Below are 26544 nucleotides of genomic sequence, written 5' to 3'. Positions count from 1 at the left end.
TGCAAGATATGAAATATTCAGCGAGTGCATTAATGGAAGCACAATTGGCATCTCTGTTACAAAAGTTGTCTTTATGGCAATGGGTGATTAGTCAAGATACAACGATTTCATCAATGAACAGCATTCTCCCACAGTGTCCTCGGAGATCCACATCCTATCTATGCCACTTTGATGAACAAGTCTCTAGCTTGCTCAAGTTTTCTAAGGCAACCATCCTCGAGATTCTTGACTTTCTGCAGAAATACACTTGGATATGTTTTATCTGAATGGGTCTCCTCATGGAGATAAAGTTCTCAACTTTATTGAAAAGATCATAGATCAAGTAAACATAGAAATCGTCCAGCCAATGCATTTGTAAAAAATTCACAAGAACTTCTTCACTTAGAATGTCATGTTTTGAGGAAGCACATAGGAGTCATCCTGAATGAGTCTGATCTGCCACACATTTTCATCAGTCGACAATGCCTGGTGATATTTCAGAAACATTGCAAGATAACATATAGGTTTGGCAAAACAATATTAACCTACATTGCAATGCAATTTGAATACATTTGTAGAGATAATTGAAGCAAATATAGAGCCTTGCTAAAACCAGATCTGAAAAATTCAATTTTTTCTTCTCTTTATTTTTGGAAGGATATTTGTACATTGAAGGAGTGAAGCAAAGCCTAACCAGATTGCTGGTGTGGAAGGCTCTTCCTATAAAAACAAATTAAGCAGATTTGAGGGAATAGTATCCAGAGCTGAAAGAGGTGAAGGTGATTTCAATGAAATGTACAAAATTTCTAGCACTTGACAATATAGATGCAGAGTTAATGATTCCTCTGCCAAGAGCATTCAGAAATGGAGATAGTAGACTCAAGTCAATAGGTTGACCAATCAGGACAAAGATGTGGGAGACATATTTTTTCACTTAGAGGGTAATTAGCCTTTGGAATTTCCTACCCACTGATTTAATTATGGAATGATCTTTCAGATATATTGGGTATGAAAGGATATGGAGATTGCTTATATTTGTGTAATATGTGGCTATCATCTGTCATTACTAAATCCTATTAATATTGAGGACCAATAGAATACCAATATATCCCCACGCTCTGCCTCCTGTCAGCCAATCTCCTGAATAACTCATTAAGTTGCCACTAATTCCATGAGCTCTAACTATGTAATATTCATGAATGAAGAGTGTTATCATAAGATTTTTGGAACTCAATGAAGGTAACATCTATGGACATCACTCCAGTTACAAAATCAGTTAGATGGTTTATGATCAAGTTTACCGTTTTCAAAACAATTTTGTGTCCTGATTGTGAACATTTTCAACTGTAGACATGTAATTTCCCAACATTTTTATACTGATTCACGTGCGATTCCCAGCTCTCCCTCTCAATCAGCAGTGGGAGTGCCATCTTTAATTTTCCATCCTGAAGAAACAGTTAGGTTCCTTGAGATCCCACTGAAGAATAGAATTTAGGTAAACTACTTTTTGAAGTGAAGTTTATGGAGTCTGTGCTGGATAGAGGCCAAGATCGTTATCCTGTAGAAAAAGAAGGACTGCAACAACGACTGCAGCATCTCATTGTTAAGCACTGTGGGAAAGGTCTTTGCCTGGGTGGTCCTAACCTGACTGCAAACCCTCACTGATCACATCTACCCCGAATCTCAGTGTGGCTTTAGGGCAAAGAGGTCAACAGTTGACATGATCTTTGCAGTGTGTCTACTCCAGGAGAAATGCCAGGAATTGCAGATGCCCCTATATATCGCCTTCATAGACTTCACCAAGGCTTGTGACCTTATGAGCAGGCATGGACTGTTCCAACTGCTTGGGAAGATTGGCTGCCCTCCAAAGCTGCTCAGCATTATCACTTCTTTCCACGACAACATGAAAGGCACAGTCAGCTTCAATGTATCCACTCTGAACCATTTAAGATTCTAAGTGGAGTGAAGCAGGTCTGTGTCCTAGTGCCAACACTATTTGGCATCTTTTTCTCCCTGTTGCTGTCGCATGCATTTCAGGATTCCGAGGAACCCGGCGGGTTCTCATCAGAGAGCTACTGTTCACTGTTAATCCAGCACTGACCTCCCACACAGAAGGGCTGCTACAGTGGCTGATCGACAACTTCGCCAAGGCCTGCCAGGAGTTCGGGTTGACGATCAGCATCAAAAAAACCAACGTGATGGGGCGACCCCACCAACAATTCACAATGGAGATGAAGAACTTGACATCAGCAACCTCTCACTTCGATGCTGAAATCGATAAGTGCATCACTAAGGCGACCACTGTGATGGCCAAATTAAGCAAAAGAATATGGAGCAACAAATACCTCACGGTGAAAACTAAACTCAAGGTGGATCAGGCGTGTGTCCTCAGCACTCTGCTTCATAGCAGCGAATCATGGACAATGTCTGCCAGGCAAGAAAACCAGCTTGAGAGCTTCCCTCAACGATACCTTGACACATCCTGAACATATCCTGGCAGGAAAGACTCACCAACACCGAGGTTCTGGAAAAAGCCAGTATGCACCTCCTGCTGTGTCAGAGATGACTTTGGTGGCTTGGCAATGTATACTGTATGGAGGATAGTTGCATCCCAAAAGACCTACTGTACGATTGTCTGGCTAAAGGATCTTGGCCACAGCTGCAGTTCAAAGATGCCTGTAAATGTGATCTGAAACTCGCTCTCATTGATGTGCTCCATTGGGAGTGCCTTGCTGATGACCATGGCCATTGGAGAGGCGCTGTCAAAAAGGGCGTAAAGAGCAGTGAGGAAAAGCGGACACGCCAGCTGGAGGACACGGAGGAAGGAGAGACAACTGAGCCAGTCGGCCACAACTCATCGTTCTGAATTCATCTGCAGTAAGTGAGGCAGAGACTGTCACGCCAGAATGGGCCTCATGAGCCATTTCAGACAGTGTTCTAAAACCAACTGACTATCCATGGCGCTACCATCGTCTTCCGAGACAGAAGGATGTTTACAACATTTTGAAATAAGATGTGAGACATATGTCCTGGGCTTTTTTGTTGTAATTTTTATTTCCAATTTTTGTTTCTACCAATCAAGAGTTGATTTACTGTTCTGTTGATAATCAATGCACAGACTAATTACTCCTTATTTCTGGAGTCTTTGTCCTTCGGTGAAGAATTGCATTACAAGTGTACAGCTATCATTTTACAACAGCTTTCTACAGAAATCGGATCTCTCTGAACTCTGAAAGTACTTTTGTGAGTCTGCATATTTTTAAAACCAGCAGATCTGTTTAAAGCAAATAGTTGAAGTTGTATTTCTTTTTTACTCTGAACAATGTTGCAATTGTAGAAAAACAACATTATTGCTACATACACCTGTTGCCCTCTTGTTAAGGCTTTCTCTCATTTCATCTTGATCTTGTTTACCCACATTTTTCCCCAGATCCTAATGTTCAACGTCTCCTTCATAATTCTAAATTCTAAGTTCTGCCCAAGGCCAATACTCCCATCTTTTTGGCCCAAGTTATACAGTCAGCTACACTGAATAAGCGAAACAGTTGGCATGCCCGAAAACAAATATCTGAAATGGACATTTTATTCGGAGCTCTGTGTTGGTCATGAAGTTATGATAGTATTGAAAACCTCCAGTGCATTCATGAGGAGCACAGAGAAGTTCAGCAAAAGAAGTACCAACTCACAAATTATCCATCCTCCCATCCATCATGAGCCACAGAGTTCGCTTTGCCACTAGAGCTTCATCAATCTCAGAACCAACAAAACCAAAGTGGAAACAAATCAAGCTTAATCCATAGGGACTGTCTAAGAAGTAATAGGGTTAAATGCCTGGTGGAGATTCATTTCCATTGGTGGCAGAAAGTTGATGCCACTGAATTTCAAAGAGAAGGATTAAAACTGGCACTTTATTGGTGTTTACCAGGCCAGGTCTCAATGAACTTGCTGCATTAAGGTCTTTGACTGAGCCTCTATTTAAGGAAATTAGATTTTCAGCTTGACTCTTACTGCACCACCAGACTAGTCCATGCATCAGAAATGCTACTTAGCAAAAAGTGTGTATCATGGTTAATGTGATTTATGGTGTGAAAAATAAAAAAATTTTTAAAAAAATGCTACTTAGCGACTTTGATGGTCCTCTCCACCATGTTCCTAGTGGAACTGTAACTCTCACTGTAGATCTACATTGAAGAACTTTCAGGTGCTCAAAAAGGGAATGAAGAGCCGTAAGCTCCCCCTCCACCATCAGACTCCTCAACAACAAACTCAATCTGGGACTCCGACTTCTGCATTTTATTGTTTTTTTACCTCTCTGTATATTGCACAGTCAGTTTGTTTACATTTCTTTATTTGTTCACGTGTACATTGTGTGATTTTTTTTGCACCACCAATAAGTGGTAATTCTGCCGTAACTTCAGGAAAAAGAATCTCAGGGTTGTATGTGATGTCATTTATATGTCTTCTTTGGCTTGGCTTCGCGGACGAAGATTTATGGAGGGGGTAAAAAGTCCATGTCAGCTGCAGGCTCGTTTGTGGCTGACAAGTCTGATGCGGGACAGGCAGACACGGTTGCAGCGGTTGCAGGGGAAAATTGGTTGGTTGGGGTTGGGTGTTGGGTTTTTCCTCCTTTGCCTTTTGTCAGTGTACTCTGACAATAAATCTGAAATCTGATTTCAGAGGATAACTTCTTCCCTTCCCCAAGGGATGGTGACTGAAATATGCGAGCGTTATGGACTGTGGCTGTGTGTTGTGCTCTCAACTTAAGTGGAAGCCATTGAAACTAGGAAAACAGATGATGACATGCAGATGTTCTTGTATGTGTATGTTAGCACAATGACAATTTTCCTCTCCCAAAAAGGGATTGAAACAACTTCCCACCAACTGAGCTACAATTGGGTGCGGCATTATACACTAAACTAACAATACTTTAAGATATGAGATCTGAGATGAATAAATTGAATGAAGTTGGGATGGCAGTGGGTTGTTATTCTAGTTTTGCCATCCTAACTTCTAACAAAGCAAATTACCTTTGTAAAATTCAGAGCAGGATCTTAGCTGTAAGCCCAGTTTTCTGAATCCTGCAGCTGGTGAAATATTATTGAGGTATTAAAAAAAAGGAACACAAGCGAAATGTTCCTGCTCCTAACAATTACAGAATTGTCTGTATATGTTGCAGTCAAATGAGAATGAGGTTTGACGGGTTTTGAGTCAAATCATAACCACCCTTTTCAGTTTCTAGCAAAGCTAAGGTTAGGGAATAAAATACATATGGCAGCCAGAGCACACCACAAATGCCTTCAAGCAAACATGGGCCAGAAATGAAAAGATATACCCAATATAGTTTTGTCTTTTCAAATCTATTCCAAGATATTGGTGTTTCATATACATTAAAAAAATCAGTTACTGGAGAAAAATGTTATTTACAGGTACATCATAAATTGTCTTTGAAGTATCCTGAACATACTGAAACTGCTCATCATGAGATGAAAAACATCTCACTAACCATTGACTTAAATTACTCAGCATTTTACAAATTCTGCTTTGCAAACTTGGCAAAAAGGGTGGACAAGTATTGTGAAGAAGGCATCTGGCATGCTTACCTTCTTGGGAAGGGTATTGACTTCAAAGGTTTGGACCTTTGATTCAGCTGTACAAGGCATTGGTTAGACCACTCTTGAGGAGGACTGGGTGCAGTTCTGGTCACTCAGCTCTTGGAAGGATATCAATAAGTTGGAAGGGAGGTAGAGAAGTTTCATCAGAATGTTGCGAACACTAGAGGGCTTTAGTTAGAGCAAGATGTTAAATAGGATGGGACTTTATTCCTTGAAATGTAGGAGTCTGAGGAGTGACCATACGGAGGTTCATAAAATTATGGGTAGGGATAAATTGAATGCACACAGTCTTTTTTCCAGGGGAGACATCTAAAACTAGAGGAGGTAGGTTTTAAAGTGAGAGGGGGGGAGATTTAAGAGGATCACGAGGGACAACTTTTTCACTCAGAGGGTCTATATCTGGAATGAGTTGCCAGAAGCAATTATAGACACAATTTTGCCATTCAAAAGTAATTTGGTCAGATATTTGGATAGGAAGGCTAAGAAGGAAATGGACCAAATGCAGACAAGTAAGATTACCCAGAATTCCAAATTGGTTGCCGTGGACAAGTTGGGCTGAAGGGCCTGTTCTATATTGTACAATTCTATGACTCTGTGTATTGCTGCATCATTGAATGAAAGTGTTGTATACTGATTCTAAATGTATAAAACTCCTTTACAACAGTTTCTTTAACGTTTAGTCACTTGAGAATGATATTGTTCGAGTATACAATATAAACACAATTTTTTAAGCTTAGACTGTAGTAATCAAACCATTTCATGTCAAAATATCATTAGTACATTACGATATCAAACCATTTTAACAAAATCTTATTCTCTACAATAATTGATGTCATATTACTATATGGAGAAGAGGAAAGGGATAATTGATTAACTCTTCAAGAATACAAACTCGAGGCTTCGGTTGATTAAACTGTTGTAAACATCCCCAGAGAGAACTTCTGCAGAAACTAAAAGTAATAGGCTGAAACTTTTTAGGAAATGACTTGTCAAATTGTCAGCATTTCCTTCATAAGTGCAAAAGCATTTGCAATTTTCAGAGTGAACACAGATGTTCCAAATCTCCTGGCAGCTTTACAACTGCGTGTTGCTGACTGTATTCTGACGTCTGATGCCTTAAACGCCCACCCCCACCTCCACTCACCTGATGGAGTCCAGCAGTGAGATGTGAAATTATGGCACTTCCCCAGCTTTCATGCTGGAGTATCTTCCTGCTGAAGCAATGTCAGAATGGATGAAAGAAAAACAAATGTATTCATTTCAGTATAGAAACTACCTGAACCCTAACCCTAGATTTGACACTAGGTCTGTCAGATTGTGAGCAACCTGGTCTGTGGATCTGTCCTCAGTTTGAACAGTCTGAAGCCCACCCCCCATTTCCCCACTGACTACCTGCCACCAGCCCCTAGTGATGGATAACAGTGATTAGTAATGGATTACTTCAGGGGGTATGAGTGAGCTTGAAATCCAGTTCTTTCGATCAATACTAGTAGAAGATTCTCACACTCTTTTATATGTGCCTATTAAATTGTGCATGTATTTTCCCACGCTCTTTTGTAAATTAGGCGCGTGTTTATTCTCGCTACGACGTTCCCATGCTCTTCTATTAATTGCTTCATGTTAATAAAAGTAATGTTTGAGAGCAAACCCTTGTGCCCAGACTTATCTCTCATGGACCTGACACTTTGCGGGGACTGACAGCGTGACTGTTGCCTTCGCTCATCATTATCACCCTAATTTCAACCTGGTATATAAAACTGGGGAATATTTTGGAGCCGTTTTTTGGGAAAAACAAGTGGGTCTCACATCCCTTCAAATACAGTACGTTATAGGTGAGGTTAGACGCAGGTGAGATGTGGGTGGAAAGAAAAAGTTTGAAAACCACTGTTTTAATTGTACTTCATTGACTCGTTATGTGCATAGTTTCAGAACTCCAAAGGAAACGGGCCAATGACAATTTTTCTCAAGCAAGATAGCAATTGGGTCTAGAGCAGTGATTCTCAACCTTCCCTTCTCACTCACATGCCACCTTAAGCAATCCCTTACTAATCACAGAGCACTGATGCCATAGGGATTACTTAAAGTGGAATGTGAGTGGAAAGAAAAAGGTTGAGAACCACGACTTTAGAGAGTATGCAAGCAACTTGCAGTAAGATCAGAATTCTGTTTAGTAGGATTCTTGATGCCATATATACTTTTAAATAGAAAAGCAAGATCATAATGCAGAATATTTCTAATTCTATAAATCTGTTCTGTGATGGCCATTAGATAAAACTGGAACAAATACAGATTATTTGAGTAGAAGTGAAATTTTAGCAATGTCTTCAAAAACATTTCAGCCAAGAACAGTTTATAATCAGCATTTGCTGCAGAGGTGCTTTGTGGAACTTGATTTATATCTGGAAGGCTGAAATTGTGAAGATCAAGGGCGGGATGGGCAGTTTACCAGTTGGCGCAATGCTATTACAGTGCTGGCAACCAGGGTTCGAATCCGGTGCTGTCTATAGGGAGTTCGTATGTTCTCCCCATTCTGCGTGTGTCTCCTCACTCCGGTTTCCTCGCACCCTCCTAAAATGTAAGGTGTTTCTAGGTCAATTGGTGCATTTAGGCTTGTGGTGACCGATGTCTAAATTTTAAAAAAAATCAGATCTCAAATGGTTTGTCCACTGACATATTCCATGCGATTGGGCCTGAAAAAATGCTGCCCACAAAATGACAAAAAAAAACTTTGAATAACAGCTAAACGACATTCACAATATTTTAATAGAAGCCCAGATCAAACTGCTATACCTGACATTTGTCAAAGCAGTTACATTTTCATTGCTTTAGAATGAAATGTCAAATAAACCATACAAAATGAAAAAAAAACTTTCAAATAATCAAAAACATTATATGGATTATAAATAATAAATTATAATCAATCTTCTTCTTACCTTTTATTGTCACAGGTGTAAGATCTCCATTCAAATGAAAGGGTTCATTGGTTACACATTAGATCTAATCAGGCACAGAATATGATTGCAGATTCCCCAATGTAAATGCTGGAAAATTCCAGTATGTTCCAACCTCTTTGCAGCACAGTGTAGTAACAGATTCCTCAGCATAAATCTGTCAGTCACTTTTCTATAGTTGGATATGCATGTGCCAATGTCTAAAGCATGTTGGTATTTATGCAAATAAATGCATTATTTTCACACACTGTCGTTACCTGTCTTTACCAAAAAGTTCTGGGCCAATGCTTAACTACAAACAAATATATCTAATTCAAGGTTTCCATTTTATAATAAAGAATAGTACACAAATAAGAAATTAGATCTCCTGCAACAAAGTATATATTTAGGTATGAGGAATGGTTCATAAATAACAGAAGAACGCCTAAATAACACAGTGAAAGCAACTTTGAGATCATCACATTATGGACACACAAAATTCAGGTCTGATGTTACTTGATATCTTGCAACAGAAAGATGGCACATCCAATCATCCAATGATTTTCTTATTAATATGACTGCAAACTCATGGCCTCAAGCTGACTGACAATGCTCCTCTTCCTTCTTTTAATGACATCTATGAGCATATAGATTAATATTGTTTTAATTATAAATGAATCCCTTCAATTAATTTAATGATATAACTGGAAATTCTCATTCCGGTATTATTTTTCAAAATATGAATTTAATGAGATCTAGGTTTAATCATCAATTTGGCTTTCTCTTTCAAATTTTCACTGTTTGGTGTATTCTGAAGTCTTTCAAATTTCAGATTACATCTTAATTTTGAATATTTAGTCATTTCTACTGTGCCATTTTCTTCCAAAAAAGTGGAAGGTTTAAAGCTCTAAAATTAAAGTTCAAATCATGAATAACTAAAATTATATATATATATTCATTCAACTGAAGTTCTTCAGCATCTACTCCTAGGTGAAAAAAGAGGAATTGGTGTCACGAACCGCTGCTAAAACAAGTTCAAGAAATAAATAGCAGATCTATTTTGGGGAAAAAGTGTACAGTACATTGTTCACCTGCAAAACCTAATTAATTTAGTAATATTGAATAAACACCAGAACTGATAAATAATTTAGCTCTTGACCGTATGGCAATAACCTCAAAGGGATAAATAATGTTTCCCCATAATCCCATTGAAGTGCGCTCCAAAGTCAAATAGCTGGCAGAAATTCACTGTCAAAGATTGTATGTCAAGGATGATTACTCAAGTGTAATGCCAATATTGTCTAGTCAGTAAAATCAGAGAGAAAAATGGAAAATTAACATAAACCATATATTAACTGAAGAACAACAAACTCAAGGCTACCTTGAAGCCTGTTTGTGCCCTTCAATTGATTACTTTAAATCACTTAATTTTCTGAACAATATTTGGCAACGTTAACCGATCTAGAACTTAATTGCAGTCATGTTGTCACTCCAAGATTTCCATTGATCTATTTTAATATGGCCATTGAGACAAACATTGATCTCAGTGGACGAGTGGGAACCTGCATTCAGAAACTAGAATACATTAAACTGTAGCATTTTCACACATCTACTGTACAAAGACTACTGTCGCCACTGAATAATTCACATGCCTAGATATTTATCCCTGGTCAGTAAGTGTAAACATGCTAAATAATCTCACCCAATGATTATTAATGAGAGATAATTTAAAAGTATTTGAAAATAATATACCACACCTTTAAGGTTTAAAAGGGAAGTATTTTTGGACTTTCAACCCATAGGCTGGTTAGTCTGAATTTCAGCTTTAGAGATACGTATGGATCATTCACCTTTGTTCAAAATAATGATAAAACACATGATTGTTGGACAGGATTTATTCACTCCACTCACCATTCTTTTTCCCTCCAAAGAGAAAAGCCATAGCTTTGCAACCTTGCCTCATAAGATATGTTTTCCAATTTAGGCAATCCTGGTAAATCTCCTCTGCACCCACTCCATAGCTTCCACATTCTTCCTGAAATAAGGTGACTGAACTAAACACAATATTGTAAGTGTGGACTCACCAGAGATTTGTAGAGCTGTCACATCATGTCACAACTCCTGAACTCAATCCCCCGACTAATGAAGCCCAACATTCCACAAGGCCTTCTTAACTATCCTATCCATCTGCGTGGTAACCTTAAGAGGTCTGTGGATTTCGACCCCAAGAACTATCTGTTCTTCCACACTGTTAAGTATAATACCATTAACCATGTATTCTCCCTTCAAGTGTGACCTTCCAAAATGCATCACTCACACTTATCCAGAACTCCATCTGCCACTTTTTCACCAAAATCCGGTCTATATCCTGTTGTAATCTACGACAATCTTCCACACTATCCACAACCCCTCCAACCTTTGTAATATCTGCAAACTTACTGATTCATCCTTCCTCTTCTCCATCTACATCATTTATAAAAATCACAAAGAGCAGGGGTCCCAGAACTGATCCCTGTAGAATTCCACTAGTCACTAACCTCCAAGCAGAATACTTTTTGTTCACTACGACTCTCTGCTTTCTACAGACAAGCCAATTCTGAAATCACACAGCCAAGGTTCCATGGATCTCATGTCTCATGACTTTCTGAATGAGTCTCTTAAGGGGGATGATGTCCAATACCTTACTAAAATCCATATACACCATATCTACCACTCTACCATGTCAATTTCTTTTCTTACCTCCTCAAAAAAATCAATTGTGAGGCACGACCTTCCCCTCACAAAGCCCTGCTCTCTATCCCTGAGAAGACTGTACTTGCTCTTAAATCCTGTCTTTAGAATCCTCTCCAATAGTTTGCCCAACACCAATGACAGGCTCACTTGTCTATCATCCCCCTAGTCTATATTTCTCCCTTGTGGGGACCATATTTACCATTCCCCAATCCCCTGGCGCCTTCTCTGAGGCCAAGAAAATGTAAAGATCATGTCCAGAGCCCCCGCAATCTCTTCCTTCCCATAGCAACCTGGGATATATCTCGTCCAGTCCCAGGAACTTATTATCAATCTTAATATTTTAAAGAAGATCCACCATTTCTTCTTTCTTAATCTCAACATGGTCCAGCACATACACTTGTGTTATTCTGACCTCATTTTGACCAAGGACCTTTTCTCTGATGAATACTGAAGGGAAGTATGAAGTTCAGACCTCCCCAACCTCCTCTGCCTCCTTTATCCTTCAGCGACCCAACCTTCACTCTCATCATCCTTCTATTCTTCATGTATGCATAGAACACCTGAGGGATTTCATTAATCCTACTTGCCGAGGCCTTCTCACGCTCCCTTCTTGCTCTCCTTTATTAAATTCCTTCCTGGCTACCATATAATTCTTATCAGCCCTTCCTGCTTTTTGCTTCCTAAATTTAACATAATACTTCTTTCTTCCTCTTAACCAGCTTCCTCATCTGTTTTATTAACCATGGTTCCCTTTTCCTACCATCTTTTCCCTGCCTCAGTGAAACAAACCTCTCACAAGAGGTCCCTAAACATCCTTCACATTACTTCCATGTTTTCTCCAGAGAACATCTGTTCCCAATTTACTCGCCCTAGTTCCTGCCTCATCTCATCATAACTATCCTTTCCCCAATTAAATATTTTCCCATTTTATGTGGTTTTATCCTTGTCCATTGCTATGCTAAAGCTCAGGGAGTTGTGGTCACTCTCACCAAAATGCTCCCCCACCAAGAGGTCTGTCACCTGACCAGGTTCATTACCCAGTACTGGATCCAGTATGTCCTCTCCTCTCGTCAGCCGGTCCACATACAGTGTCAGGAATTCTTCTTGGACACACCTGACAAATTCTGCCCTTGAGGTTTTTATAGAGATGCAAATAATACCTTTTAATTGTGAACCAAAATAGCTGAGTACTCTTAAATTACAAATAGTGCCTGGATCGCTCCTGATAGCCACATATCATCTGACAATTGGGTAAACAATGAAGAAAAACTCTGACTGGATTTAGATGGTTTCTTTGTTTCAAAACCAAAAATAATGGTAACTTTCAATGTAAATTTCAATTAATTTTTTAATCAGTCTATTTATGTGAGATCAAGATCTTAATTATCATTAATCATAAAATATTGTACCTAATAATTCTTGAATGCTCCTGGTGATTATTTCACATTTCATTTCAATTGTGAGGTGCATTAAAATGTGTTGCGTGATCATATTTATAATCAAGGATGTTCTTTTAGTTCATAAAAATAATTTGAAAGGGTGCTGTGCATTGGAAATGACAGGGGGAACATCAAAAACAGTGATGAGTGGCAGATGAATTCAGATAATTACTTTTTCACAAATTAGGCTCAAACAAAGGATGCAGATGTATGTCTGTCAAAATACCAAATGTAAACGTCCTATGTATCAGGAATAGATTTTCTTTTCACTGACAATAGATCATTTAAAAGTCTGAGTGGAAGGTTGTGCCAAATGTTTAACATGATCTATTACTTTTATGTGTTCCCTTTCAGTATACACAATTTAACATTAATGTTCATGAGAAGGCTTTAGGAAAGTCTGCCTTTTTATTTTTCTCCTCGTGTTTCTTCCCCCATCTTCGAAATTGAATACGTCTATAACTTTTGAGATACATATTCAAAGACTCCTTCTGATACATCATCTTGAGCATATATTATTCATGGGTGATCCCTGAGCAATGGGTTACAATTTACCTTCCAATGCTGCACAGTAATCAGAAGGAGGACCACTGATCAATGTATTTATTCTGTCCTAGGTCTATATATATTTTCCATAATATTACTAAGCTGAGATCAACCAACCCAATGCAGAGACGAGATCAAACATTTGCGTCTTTTGATGTTTTTCTTGTTCAACTGATTGTCATCTAAACAGAGTGCAAGTTTCTGGAATTAGTCGGTATGGGTATTCACTGCAGATGGGAAAGGAAGTGACTTGAATATATGTGGATCATCATGTTTCAGGCAACAGACTTTACATTTTTTTCTGGTTTAATAAGGTGAAGGGGCTTTCTAAAGTTTACAACAGAATCAAACTAACAAACTTTAAAAATAAATAATTTAAAAGTTAATTTGATGTCAAGTAAACAAAATTCCAAATTTTGATTAAAATAAAAGGTAAAATATTATAGTTGCAACTTGCAGGAATTATCCCTCAAGACTAGAGTAATCTCCCTTAATCAGTGTACCCTCCCCAACACTCTACCTCCACCCAATAGTCTTGATCACACCGACTCCCACTCTGACCCCTGCTAGGTCTTTACCATCCCCTCTGCCCTTCCCCTTTCAGATTGGAACACTCTGTCCTCAGCAGAGGTCCTACCTTTGTCCCACTCCGCCCACACCTTAATAACCTCCGTGCACATCACGATGCCGAACTCTTCTTCCATTGCATCACTTGCCCACTTCCATGACCGTGACCCTCCACCCTGTACTCAAGACCCTTTCTCCTGCTTTAAGCCTTCTTCCTTCTCTTGGACACCTTGTCCTGGCCAGCTGCCTGCAATGGATCTTTTTATTTCCAATTGCTGCTGAGAATTCAACTGTCTGAACTTCACCACTCCCCTCTCTTATTCCAATCTCTCCTCCTCCGAACACTCTGCCCTCCACTCTCTCTGCAACAATCCCCACCTCACTATCAAACCCGCAGACAAGGGTGGTCTGATATGGTGCACTGACCTCTACCTTGCTGAGGCTAGACAACAGCTCTCTCTCAGACAACTCATCTTATTTACTCCTTCAAGAACTCCACCACAGAACATAAAGCCACTGTCTCCAGTACTATCTCTAACCTCCTCACCTCTGGTCACCTCTCTCCAATTGCCTCCATCCTCATTGTTTCTTTTCCCTGCACTGCCTGCTTCTACCTCTGCATGAGAAAAGATACCAAGGCTGAAACATTGGTTAGGTATCTGTATCTTTGCTGTTTGACCTGCTGAGTTACTCCAGCATTGTGTTTTTACTTAATCTCGCTTAATACCTAATGTATAATGTAATCTCTAACTTGTATTCCAAGCGGTTAAGTATGAATCAGACAGATATCACTAAATGCAACGTTCACACCCGAAATAATCTGACCATTTCTACCCATAAATGTGCTGTCAGACCTGCTAAGTGACTCCAGCAATTCTTTATTTGTTCAATTCTTCAGCAATTTAATCAGTCCTATTCTCCCATTCTTATTATGTATCCCCAAATTTTCTGATGTTTTTGTTGTTAAAAGGTCTAATTCATTGAATAAATTTACTCAATGAGGCAACTGGAGCAGGCTGATCAGGGAGCTGTAACACTCAAATTAAAAAGGCGAGAATTTATAACTTTCAAATACTTACAAATGGAGAAAACTTTGAGCTGTAAATCACAAATTAAAATCTAATTGTTTCCCATCTTATGAATTTCTCTTTCACCTTTTCTTCCTTAAAGCTGAATAGCACGTCTTGAAGTGCTGTTCTATATTTAAGACCAATCCTCTAATTGCCATATTTTTCAACGAGATAGTGGCTGTTAACACAAACAATTTAACTGTTGGATCAGCTCAGAAGAATCTCCTTATTTGAAAGTCTCACATTTTCCACAGAATTCAGATCGAGAGCATTTGAAAGATTTTGCCTCTAACTGCCTTGTATCTCCTATCCTAACTCTCTGTGCATTCTCAGCAGGTCCTGATAACCTCCAGTGATTCCTGGTCGAGCAATCCCTCAATTTTAAACCTTTCCTTGTTTTCATATGCCGCGTTGGACCACCCCCCCCCCCGCACTAAATATTTATCATCTATCTTTTGTATTTATTGTCTCTTAATTCAATTTGTTTTGCTATTATAGTTCGGCTGCAGCAAGTAAAGATTCTAGGCATATGTACATTTTACAATGTATATGACAATAAACTCATTATCATTCATTCTCTGTAACTCTTACAGCTGAACAACTATCTGGAACCTTGCATTGCTCCAATTTTGTCTGATACTTGGATACCGAGAACAAGCGTGTTTTCCAAATGGGCTTTTCCCTGCAACAACACAATGGAGGCTGTTTTTACAAGTCATTATTGGTATGCTGTCTAGGCCAAAGCCCCAGCTGGCTTTGAATTCAAATTAATTCTTTGATGGACAAGAGGAGAACTAAATGTTAGCTCCAAGTTAAGACAGTCATGAATTAATAGTTTCATTTAAACTTAAGAACAAAAACATAAACAGACAATTGAGTAGAAAAGGGGCAACAAACATCTGCCTGAGATTAGTTGTATTTTAAAATGTGACCATTTTAAAGAAACTGACTCTCCACGAACTAAAACTACTGTAACAATAAATTAATAAAATTAACATCTGCTAATGCCGGCTCCAATGTAATGCCAATCAAAGACAACAGAAAAGATTGCGAGAATTATGATAGTTTATTCTTTATGACCATGGTATCTTATTAAATTTCCAGATAGTTTATTCTGAACAACAATGAGTCTTTCTGCTTCTTAAAAACAAACTCATGCTTAGATTCATCATAATTAGTCAACTCGACCATATTTATTACTTTTGAGTACACAGGGGAACACCATGAGCATCTAACTTGTTTTCTAAGATTTGACTGAAGGGGTACCGTGGGTGTTGTTTGCTTTGCAATTGACAACATGTAGATTTGAATACATGGAGCAACATCGAGCACAATACGAATCATTGTTGCATCCTTCCAAGAATACTTCAGCAACCTTGGGTTATCTTGGCTATCTCAAAGGATCTCAGCAGTTTATTGGCGCTTACCTGAGAGTCTGATATTTCAGAAGGTTTCTCAGTTAGGCTGCTGCTCTCTGCAGGGATTAGATCATTGTATTTTGTGCTGATGTCCTCATCTGAGTAATGGAGGCTACCAGGACTTGGCCGTGGGGGTGATCTGTGGAAATTAGACACCCATGAAAGCCTGTAATAACCCATGATAATTAAGTGCATGACATTTTAAAATCAGTATCAGTTGCCCTGTTATGAACATAGAAGTGAAAGGAAATACTCTGAAAGCATGACATACCTCATGTTTTTAAAACTGTTGACTTTTGGAAGATCGTCAAACATGTGTCTGGAGTCTGTTGATGTTATTTGTGTTTGATTAAAATGTTAATAAAATTAGGACACCTCACACATTCAGACAACACTTGCTGTTCAAAGTAAAAAAAACTTTGTTCAACTTTAGAACATCTTTGCAATTTAGCCAATCTTGTGATCAACTGGGCTACATCATATGCTGTGTAGGACTTGAAAACCCGAGCATGTGAATGCATTCTATGTGGTCCATTCCACTTAATTAGAGCTTACTTTATTCTTAGACAAGCAAAGAGAAAAACCTCCTCAGTGGTAAAGCTCAGACCCCAAATTAAATCTGAAGTCTGCCAATTAAAGCAGAAGTATGGGTTTTACAATTGGCCTCTCCTCCCCTTGTTAGTTCACAGAAGCAGTTCATAATCTTAACAAATATTTTAAGGATTTGTGCCATAACAAGTTCTCCTATCATGTATGTTTATCATCAGTGGAATAGTAAAAAATCTTCCTTAAAAATGCAACATCCCTGCTGACTCCTGGGAATCCCTTCCCATGACTGCTCCATATTGAAAAGCTTTCCGGATGTCAGTCTTGAATCTATGCATCAGGAGCACGTGGTGTCTTGTATAACCAACAAAAAGAGTTCCACCTCACTACCTATTTCCCTATTCTGGCAAGAATTTCCTCCCCTATCTGTGGATACATTATGGATCCTACATTCAGTCACCACAGAAGCAGTATAAAAGCAAGTCATCCTCAATCCTGAGGCACTGCCTATTAAGGTATCAAAATAGCCATTTATTAGCATTCTAATCTCTGTGGAAATAAATGATTAAGGCACAATAAACATTAGAAAATAGCAAGAAGGTCTAAAATTTGTATTGTTTGGTGTGTAACTAAGTAATAAGGGCCTGGAAAGTCTCATGATTGATCTCAAATTAGTAGATTTCAACATGAACAGATTCCAATGCAGAGCCAGTGTATTAATAATAGAACAGGATTCTCATTCCTCTACGTGCACTCACTCTATTTTGGAAACTGGGAGATCGCTTCGCTGAGCATCTTCGCTCTGTCCACATCAATGACAGGGATCTGTCTGTGGTCAGCTATTTCAATTCTGCACCCCACTTCCACTCCAGTCTATGGCCTCATGCACTGCCAAACCAAGGACACCCGTAAATTGGAGGAGCAACACCTAATATTCCATCGGGCACTCTCCAACTGGATGGTATGTTTCTCCTGGCCTCCTCCTTGTTCTCTCCCTCTTTCCCATCCTTCTGTCTTCTTTCCTCCAGCTCTCCTTCCCCTTCCCTCATTCATCGATAACCTCCTGCCTGTGGAATTGTGTCCCTACTCCACCCCTCTTCTCCCATCATTTTGTTCGGGTGCTGCTGACATTTTGCTCATTCCCTGAAGAAGGGCACAGGCCCAAAATGTTATTTATGTATCTTTATCTCTGCTATACTGTATAAATTACTATCTGACCTGCTGAGGGTCTCCAGCAATGTGTTTTTACTTCAATCATGGTGTCTGTAGACTTACATGTTTTACTTCTCTCTCCTTATGGACATCATGTAAAATAGGCTGGGTGAGGCTGTGATTGTACTCAGATGCAAGTGTAAAGAATGATTATGTGGGTAAGGTGCCTTGGTGACAAGGAGGCTTATAAATAACATCTTAGGGATCTATTAATATTCCTAGAGAGAGAAAAGGAATGAAGGGGAGGAACACCTGCATTCTCTCAGCTTTAGTATTCTCTAGATATACTAAAACATTTGATTTTATGGCTTTGACCATCTGTTTTAATTGCCTATTGATTAAATGGTCGTATTATTCATGCCTTTTTTTTATTTTGATGCATCATAGGAAAGTTTATGTGACGACATAATCCTTGCAAGGTGAGGCGTACCTGGCAGGGGACTGAAAATTAATGCCAACCAACTAGCCGGAGTCTTCACGGACATTTTCAACTCTCATTGTTGCAGTCAGATGTTCCCACCAGCTTCAAAAGGACATCAATCATCCCGGTACCCAAGAAGAGTAGCAATGGCTGCCTAACGACTGCCCAGTAGCACTAACTTCTACTGTGATGAACTGCTTTGCGAGGCTGGTCATGGCCAGAATTGACATGTATCTAAGTAAAGATCTGGACCCACTGCAATTTGCCCATCATCACAATCACTCCACAGCAGATTCAATATTGCTGGCTCACCACTCTGCTCTGGATCACCTCAAAAACAGCAATTCATACATACGGCTGCTCTTCATAGACTACAGCTCGGCCTTCAAAACCATTATTCCCTCAGGGCTGGTCAAGAACTACAAACTCTAGGCCTCTGTACTCCACACTGTAACTGGGCCCTTGACTTTCTCATTACTTAGTGTGAATTGGAAACAACGTCTCATCCTTACTGATTATCAACATAGGTGCACGCCAAAGATGCTTGCTTAGCCCATTGTTCTACTCGTAATACACCCACAACTGTGTGGCCAGCCACAATTCCAATGTCATCTACAAGTTTGTCGATGACACCACAGTTGTTGGCAAAATCACAAATGGTAATGAGGAAGCGTACAGGAAGGAAATAGATCAGCTCGTTGAATGGTGTAATGACAACAACCTTGCGTTCAAAATCTGGAAAAACCAAAGAGATGATTGTGGACTTCAAGAGGAACATGACCCAGTCCTCATTGAGGGCTCAGTAATGGAGAGGGTCAAGAACTTTAAATTCCTGGGTGTCAACATCTTTGAGGGTCTGTCCTGGAGCCTCCATGTTTTTTTTTGGAAAAATTTATTTATTTGTATCATTACAAAATAAAAACAAAACAATGAATAAAACATAGATCAAATATCCATATCTAATGATACTAAAAAAGTATTTTTGCAATTTTTCTCCCCAACCCCCCTCCGTCCCAAAAGAAAAAGAATGAAATGAAATAAGAAAACACCAACTGTTTTATATACAATATTAGCATATACAATCATTAATTATTATTATAATTACTGATTAAGAGGAGTGGATAGGTGGGATGGAAAATTATTCATAAAATCCATATGCATTTTCCAAATTCTATAAAAATTTTCAACTTGATTCCTTAAACTATATGTAATTTCTTCCAAAGGTATAAAATTACACATCTCACTATATCATCTAGTTAATAACACTTCCTTCCTTATCTTTCCATAATATTGCTATAGGATTTCTTTGCAGTTGCTATTGCAATACTTTTAAAAAATTTCTTGATATTTATCCAATTTCAATTTTGTACAATTTTCATATATATCCCCAAGTAAAAGTATTCTTGGATCCTTTGGTATATTTATCTTCACAATTTGTTCTAATAATAAACTCAGTTCATTCCAAAACCCTTCCACTTTTTCACAAGTGCACATTGAATGCAAAAAAGTCCCTTTTTCTTTCATACATTGAAAACACGTATCTGAATAATTGGAATCAAGTCCATTTATAATGGAGTATAATATAATTGATGAAGAAAATTATATTGAACATTTGATATCTAACATTTACCGTATTCGTAACACTTTCTTGACATAATTTAGACCAAATCTCCTCTTGAATTTGTATATTTAAATCTCCCATTACATTTTTGATTTATATAAATCTTTTTTCTTTGTGGTTTCTTGTAAATTTATATACATGTTAGTAATACATTTCTTAACAATAAGTGTATCTGTTATTATATCTTCAAATTGACTTTATTTAGGAAATCTATGGAGCCTCCACGTTGATGCAATCACAAAGAAGGCTCACCAGCAGCTATACTTTGTGAGGTGTCTGTGGAGATTTGGTAGGTCACCGAAGACTCTCATAAACTTCTCCACGTGTACTTTGGAGACCATTCTGGCTGGTTGCAACACTGCCTGGTATGGGGGCACCAACTCTCAGGACAAGAATAAACTCGAGAGGGTTGTTAACTTGGGTTGCAACATCATAGGCACCAGTCTTCAATTCATTGAGGACATCTACATGAGGGAGTGTCTTAAAAAAGCAGCCTCTATCCTCAAAGACCCCCACCACCCAGGGGGTGGAAAAGGTACAGGAGTCTAAAGACAAGCACTCAGCAGCAAAAGGATAGCTTTTTCACCGCTGCCTTCAGATTCCTGAACAATCAATGAACCACGGACACTGCCTTACTTTTCGGGCACTGTTATTATTATTTCTTATAGTAATGTCATAAGATGGTTATAATACGTATGTTTGCAAAACACCAAATTTCATGACTTGTTCATGACAATAAAACCCGATTCTGACGAAGATTTTCATCTCAACCTTGCCGTGAACTTTTTTTTTACATCATCGATTATTAACTATTCTGTTTTTGTTTTAATCACATTTCAAAGCTGAAAATTCTGATATTCTTCAATATGTGATTGTAAAAAACAGATTAGTTATGAAAGACCAGTATTTGAGACTGTTAAATTGCTCCATTCATTCTTGACTCTGTTGTACACATTTTATTTACATCAACCTAAGCAGCAATGATCTAGTTACAAAAGAATGCTGGCTGTGGGGATGGTTATTTGCACTTCAAGCAAAATCCTGTTTTAATCAGCTTCCCTCCCGATGAGCTGTACACCTTTTATACTCACTATGAAAAGGAGAATTCCACAGGACCAGTGAGAATCTGCAGAAGTTGGCAAACCTCTTGTATCTGTTTCAGAGGCCAATGTCAGAACATCTGTCAAGGGGGTGAACCCTCGCAATGCGTCAGGCCCTGATGGCGTACCTGGCAGGGTACCCAAAAATCTACAGATATTTTCAATCTCTTCCTTCTGTCGTTGGAGGTTCCCAGCTGCTTCAAAAGGGCATCACTCATCCCTGGTACCAAGAAGAGCTGGGTGAGCTGCCTCAATGACAACCGTACCGCCCAGTACCACTCACATCTGCTATGATGAAATGCTTTGAGAGGTTGGTCATGGCCAAAATTAGCACATACCTAAGCAAAGAGCTGACCCATTGCAATTTGCCTACTCCCACAATTGTTCCATAGCAGATGCAATCTCACTGGCTCTCCACTCAGCTCTGGATCATCCACGACAACATCAATACCTATATCAGGCTGCTTTTCATTGATTGCAGCTCAGCTTTCAACAGCTACGTCCACTCAGTACTGGTCAGAAAACTTCACAAACTGAGCCTCTATACTTCCCGTTGAAACTGGATGGTTGATTTCCTCATCCAAAGTCCACAGTCAGTTTGGATCAGTAACACCTCTTCCTCAATGAGAATCAACAGGTGCACCTCAAGGATGTGCGTTAAGCCCACTGCTCTACCCTCTCTACCCCATGACTGTGTGGATAGCCATAATTCAAAAGCCATCTACAAATTTGCTGATAACACCTTGGTGGTCAGCATAATCATAGATGGGAATGAGGAATTGTACAGAAGTGAGATAGATCAACTAGTTGAATAACTGTGGTGGTCCACCACCGGCCTACTGCAGGGGGAAACCTCTGTACCTGCAGGAATGTAAGGCCTGCAGGAATGTAAGGGGACAGGACAACACCTGGCTGGCTGCCAATCAGTCGGCCTTAATGGATCAAACCCCACTTGGTCGGGTGCCAATCAACCTCCGGGATATAAGCCTGCGCCCACCTCACACTGAGTTGCTGCAGCCACAACCAGCCTGGCTCTGTGGAGGTCTTTGTGGATTAAAGCCTGTTGTTCAGTCTTTACCTTGTGTGTGTCTGATTCTATCTTAACAGTGCACCACAATAACCTTGCACTCGATGTTTTTGAAACTAAGGAATTGATTGTTGACTTCAGGAAGGGAAAGCCAGGCGAATGCAAACCAGTCCTCATTGAGGTGTCAGCAGTGGAGAGGGTAAGAAACTTCAAATTACTGGCTGTCAATGTCACTGAAGACCTATCCTGGCACCATCATGTCAATGCAATAATGAAGAACACATGCCAGAGGCTATATTTTGTTAGGAGTTTGAGAAGATTTGGTATGTCTCCAAAGACTTGCAAATCACTGTCTGGTATGGAGGCATCAATCCACAGGACAGGAACAGGCTATAGAGAGTTGTAAACTCAGCAAGTGCCATCATGGGCATGTCTTCGCTCCATTAAGGACATATTTAAGAGGTGGTGCTTCATGAAAGCATCTTCTATCATCGAGGATCCTCACCACCCAGGCCATGCTATTTTCCAACTGCTATCATCAGTAAGGAGGTACAGGAGCCTGAAGAAAAGCACCCAGTGGTACAAAAACAGCTTTTTCCCTTCTGCCATCAGATTTCTGAATCGACAATGAACCTATGGACATTACCTCGCCTTTTCTATTTTTTGCTTGAGTTTTTTTTTTCAATCTTGTATTTATGGAATTGTAGTTTTTGCACCTTGTACCACAATACTGTTGCTGCAAAACAACAAATTTCATAACATGTGTTCATGACAATAAACCTGATATTGATTCTGAGTCTAATGATACTATGAAGCTTTGTACTGGTGTTTATCTCATGGAGTGCAAAACTTCATATTACCAAACATAATTGCGACTCAAAGCATTGTATGTTCAGGTGTGGCATGGCAAAACCAATTATTTGAAAATGTGCCTTAGAATTTCTTTGACTCGGTTACCCTTTCCATAGATGCGGCCTGACCTGATGAGTGTTTCCAGCATTTTCAGTTTCATCCGCTTGAGAAGAATTTGTACGGTTTGCAGAATACCCGGAGCCACATTAATGAAAAAAAAAAATTCATGCCAAAAGACCCTTTATTTAATGTTCCCAAATGGGCTCTTAAATATATTTCATTCAGGGTTCATGCATTGGCTGAGATGTTGCAGAGTTTCAGTGGGCTCTCGATACATGGACTCAAAGTTCTCAATATGCTCTCCTGAATATTTCTTCTCTGCTTGAGCACCTGTTCAACCTGCACCAATGAAGAATTTTGGAGTGCAATGTATACGATAATAAACTCAATAATGCTTGGGTTCTTTTAAAATGTTGTCAAAGTATTGGGCAGCATGGTTGGTGTAACACTGCAGCGCCAGCAATCGAGACTGGTTTCGAATCACGAGCGGTCTGTAAGGAGTTTGTATGGTCTCCCCATGTCTGCATGGGTTTCCTCTGGGTGCTCTGGTTTCCTCCCACTGTTCAAAGCAAACCAGGGGTTGTACGTCAATTGAATGTGATTGGGTGGCAATAGGCTCATGGGCCAAAATGGCTTGTCACCATGCTGTATGTATGTCTGTATGTATTCTGGGGGCACGGGCTCAGCGATACACTGCTTGAGCTCAATCCCCATTAGGGGATTTATGATACATCTCTGGATTTCTGGGGTTCAGTAGAGGATGGTGGAGCTCAGCTTGTTGAACTCTGTGTATATGGCCTTGCTTATGACGTATCCAGTTTATTAATGAACAGCAATCATTTCTCATTGGATGCCAATGAATAAAGGCACTCTACAATTTTCAGGGATTGAGCACTTTCTGACATGCAATAGCTCCCTGCACCTCTAACCACATGGTCAACATTTAATTGCAGCAGATTTTGTCGTGCCAGGTTCCTGAATGCAGTTCAATTCAACATGGTTGGTGAGACCCTGCACAGATCAAGGCTTTCTAATCATAAATAGCATCTCATGCCAGGACTTGAACAAGCCCCTCCCAGAGCAATGTATTAATTGCAGATCAAACCTCACCTCATGAGCGTTTGCCAACTGTTAAACTGGAACACGATTGAAAGCTGCAGGATATCGCTGACGGTCACAAATAATGAAAAGCATTTGAAACTATTCAATGATATGTCTGAACTTGGAAAGTTGATACAATTAATCAGAAAACAAATAAAGGCATAAACTATTCAATGCATTTAAATTACAATTCATTGAAAAACAGTGTCAGTTCTCTGTACTTACCTTGTGATGTTCCTCACCCCTGAGATGATTGGTTTTCCTGAATTTAAACCCACCATGGCTTAAGCAGAGAGACCTTCCAGGAGAACTGCCAGTTAATTGCAGGAGATTATTGATTTCTTCCATTGGACTCCTCAGAGTAACCACGAGGACTTCCTGAGAAGTCTGGGACTTTTTGAGAGGAATCCCAGGCCTTCTGACAGTAACGGCAGTAGTTTCATGCAGAACTGCTGGCATTTCTCAGGAAATTCTGGACAACAAAGTCTGTGTTGCTAAAGAAGTAAGGGTACAACTGTTCCATGAGCTGGAATTCACACAGGAATGCACAGCCATAGTTTTAGACCAAAATTGAGCTTTGCATGACTTAAAATCAAGATCTGCTTGAAATCTTAAAAGCACGGAAATGTTTTCCATTTTCTATGGTTTCATACAGTGCATGGTTTCGATAAATAATAATGAACTGTAAGTCTGAATATGTAGATAATAAAAGTGATAACATGAAATCTTTTTGTCTACATTTTTATTGAAAAATGTTTGCATATTTTAAATGCTTAATGCTAAAATTTTGCTTTGTAGGCACCAAGGAGTAAAAGTAATGAAATCAAAATGTGTCATACAAGAAAACATTCACTTAATTTTTCTATTCACTGTTGTAGCAGAGATATTAAACATTTAAAATATGCAAACAACATTTTTCAATAAAAAGAGTACTGAGACAAGCCTGGCTTTAGTTGGAAATGAAATCCCATCAAATTCTTTGAATGTTGACAAAAAGGCTGTAGTTAGAGTAAGGCCATTTTGTTTGCAAGTTAAAATGCCATGATAGCCAAAAAAAGAAAATGTGTCTGTGGTTTGGAGAGAAAAAATTTTGAGAACACACTCCTCATTTTAAACACAAAGGTCCTTTCAGATGGAAAGAGTTAGATGTGAAAGCTTTCAAAAATGGCTCCAGTTTCACTGCTCTCCAACCAATCATGTATGTACCCACCCCTCCCCCAATCTGGCTGCTGTCCAATATCATTTGACTGGTCTCTGTTAAATACAAATCCTTTTCCTCTGGTCCGTGAGAGCTCCATCTCATTTAATCATTAGACACACAAAAAAAAGCAGGCTTTGTCACATACAGTCAGAGAAAGCATGAATATGCTTCAACCCAGGGGCACTCTAATTTTGCTTTATTTAGTCCATTGATTCCTTTACTTTAATATCTCACTTGAACTATGAATAGCATTAGTATGAGCTAAATTAAAAGAGCAATTGAATCTGGTCGTGCAAGTCCTGACAAGGGCAAGTTCAGTGTATGTTGTTTACCAACCTATTTAAAATCATTCAATTTTATAGATCCAAGAAATACAGGCTTTTATTCTAACAGAACCTAAGTTCAATTTGTGAATCTAGGCTAAGCAAGGCTCAACAAAACAAAGCTGAATTTCCTTTGTTAAACAAAATGCATGGACAATGAGTTTATATTCACCCACCTGTCAGCACATGGAACCTCTCAGACCTGGGTTGGCCTGGAACTTGACCACTGTTTTATTGCAGTAAAGGATTACCTTTCATTTGTGAGGAGAAAGATTTTTTGATCAGATGGTCTTTGAATAACGAAGGCAAATCACACTTATATTTTTGTCTGTGCTCAGTTAATTGGTCCGAGTTGTGAGATTAAAGTGTTAAGTTTTCTGGGAAGGTGAAAATTATGAAGCTAAATCTTGCCCTCCTATTAGATCTCTGGTAAATGTATGAATCTGCTGGAAGATCATCAATTCTGTGAAAGACACACTTTGATCTCCCTGAAACTTGTTGGTCTTCCAGTATAGGATAGCTGTAAGTATGCCACCACTAGGCATATTTCAGGCTGCTAGAATATGTGCTAAGAGATGCAGTGAAATTTGGTTCAGCCAACACAAAGGCTTTGTGGGTAAGGACTGGAACCTAAGGTCCTGACACCACTGAGTGCATTGGTGTTTTGTATGTGGAATATATCAACTCGATGACATTACAAATATTTTGACCTAGAACAATATGAATGTATAGAAAGTCATGTACTGCTTTGTGTTTCTAGCATATATTTTTATAAATACATCTTTG

General features: G+C 39.1%; 1 protein-coding gene and 1 long non-coding RNA gene across 4 annotated transcripts in view; one reads left to right on the top strand and one right to left on the bottom strand.

Moving 5' to 3' along the window:
• Positions 1 to 26544, bottom strand: part of sdk2b (sidekick cell adhesion molecule 2b) — a 662520-nt gene that overhangs the window by 5117 nt on the left and 630859 nt on the right. For both annotated transcript variants that reach the window (XM_069930148.1, XM_069930147.1), the window contains one exon: positions 16304 to 16433. In XM_069930148.1, coding sequence (XP_069786249.1) covers positions 16304 to 16433 — 130 coding nt within the window. The remainder of the gene's footprint in view (positions 1 to 16303; positions 16434 to 26544) is intronic.
• The window catches only part of LOC138759552 (uncharacterized), a 67600-nt gene that overhangs the window by 31560 nt on the left and 9496 nt on the right, over positions 1 to 26544 (top strand). Inside the window, exons 4-5 of one of the 2 annotated variants that reach the window (XR_011354920.1) lie at positions 15470 to 15600; positions 18440 to 20864. This is a non-coding gene — a long non-coding RNA (uncharacterized lncRNA). Of the gene's footprint in view, positions 1 to 15469; positions 15601 to 18439; positions 20865 to 26544 lie in introns of those variants that run through there. The other variant, XR_011354921.1, reaches the window with a different exon arrangement.

Source organism: Narcine bancroftii, chromosome 3, assembly GCF_036971445.1.
Source record: "Narcine bancroftii isolate sNarBan1 chromosome 3, sNarBan1.hap1, whole genome shotgun sequence".
NCBI lineage: Eukaryota > Metazoa > Chordata > Chondrichthyes > Torpediniformes > Narcinidae > Narcine > Narcine bancroftii.
Note: the sequence above shows the minus strand (reverse complement) of the source record. Positions and strands in the feature narration are given on the sequence as shown.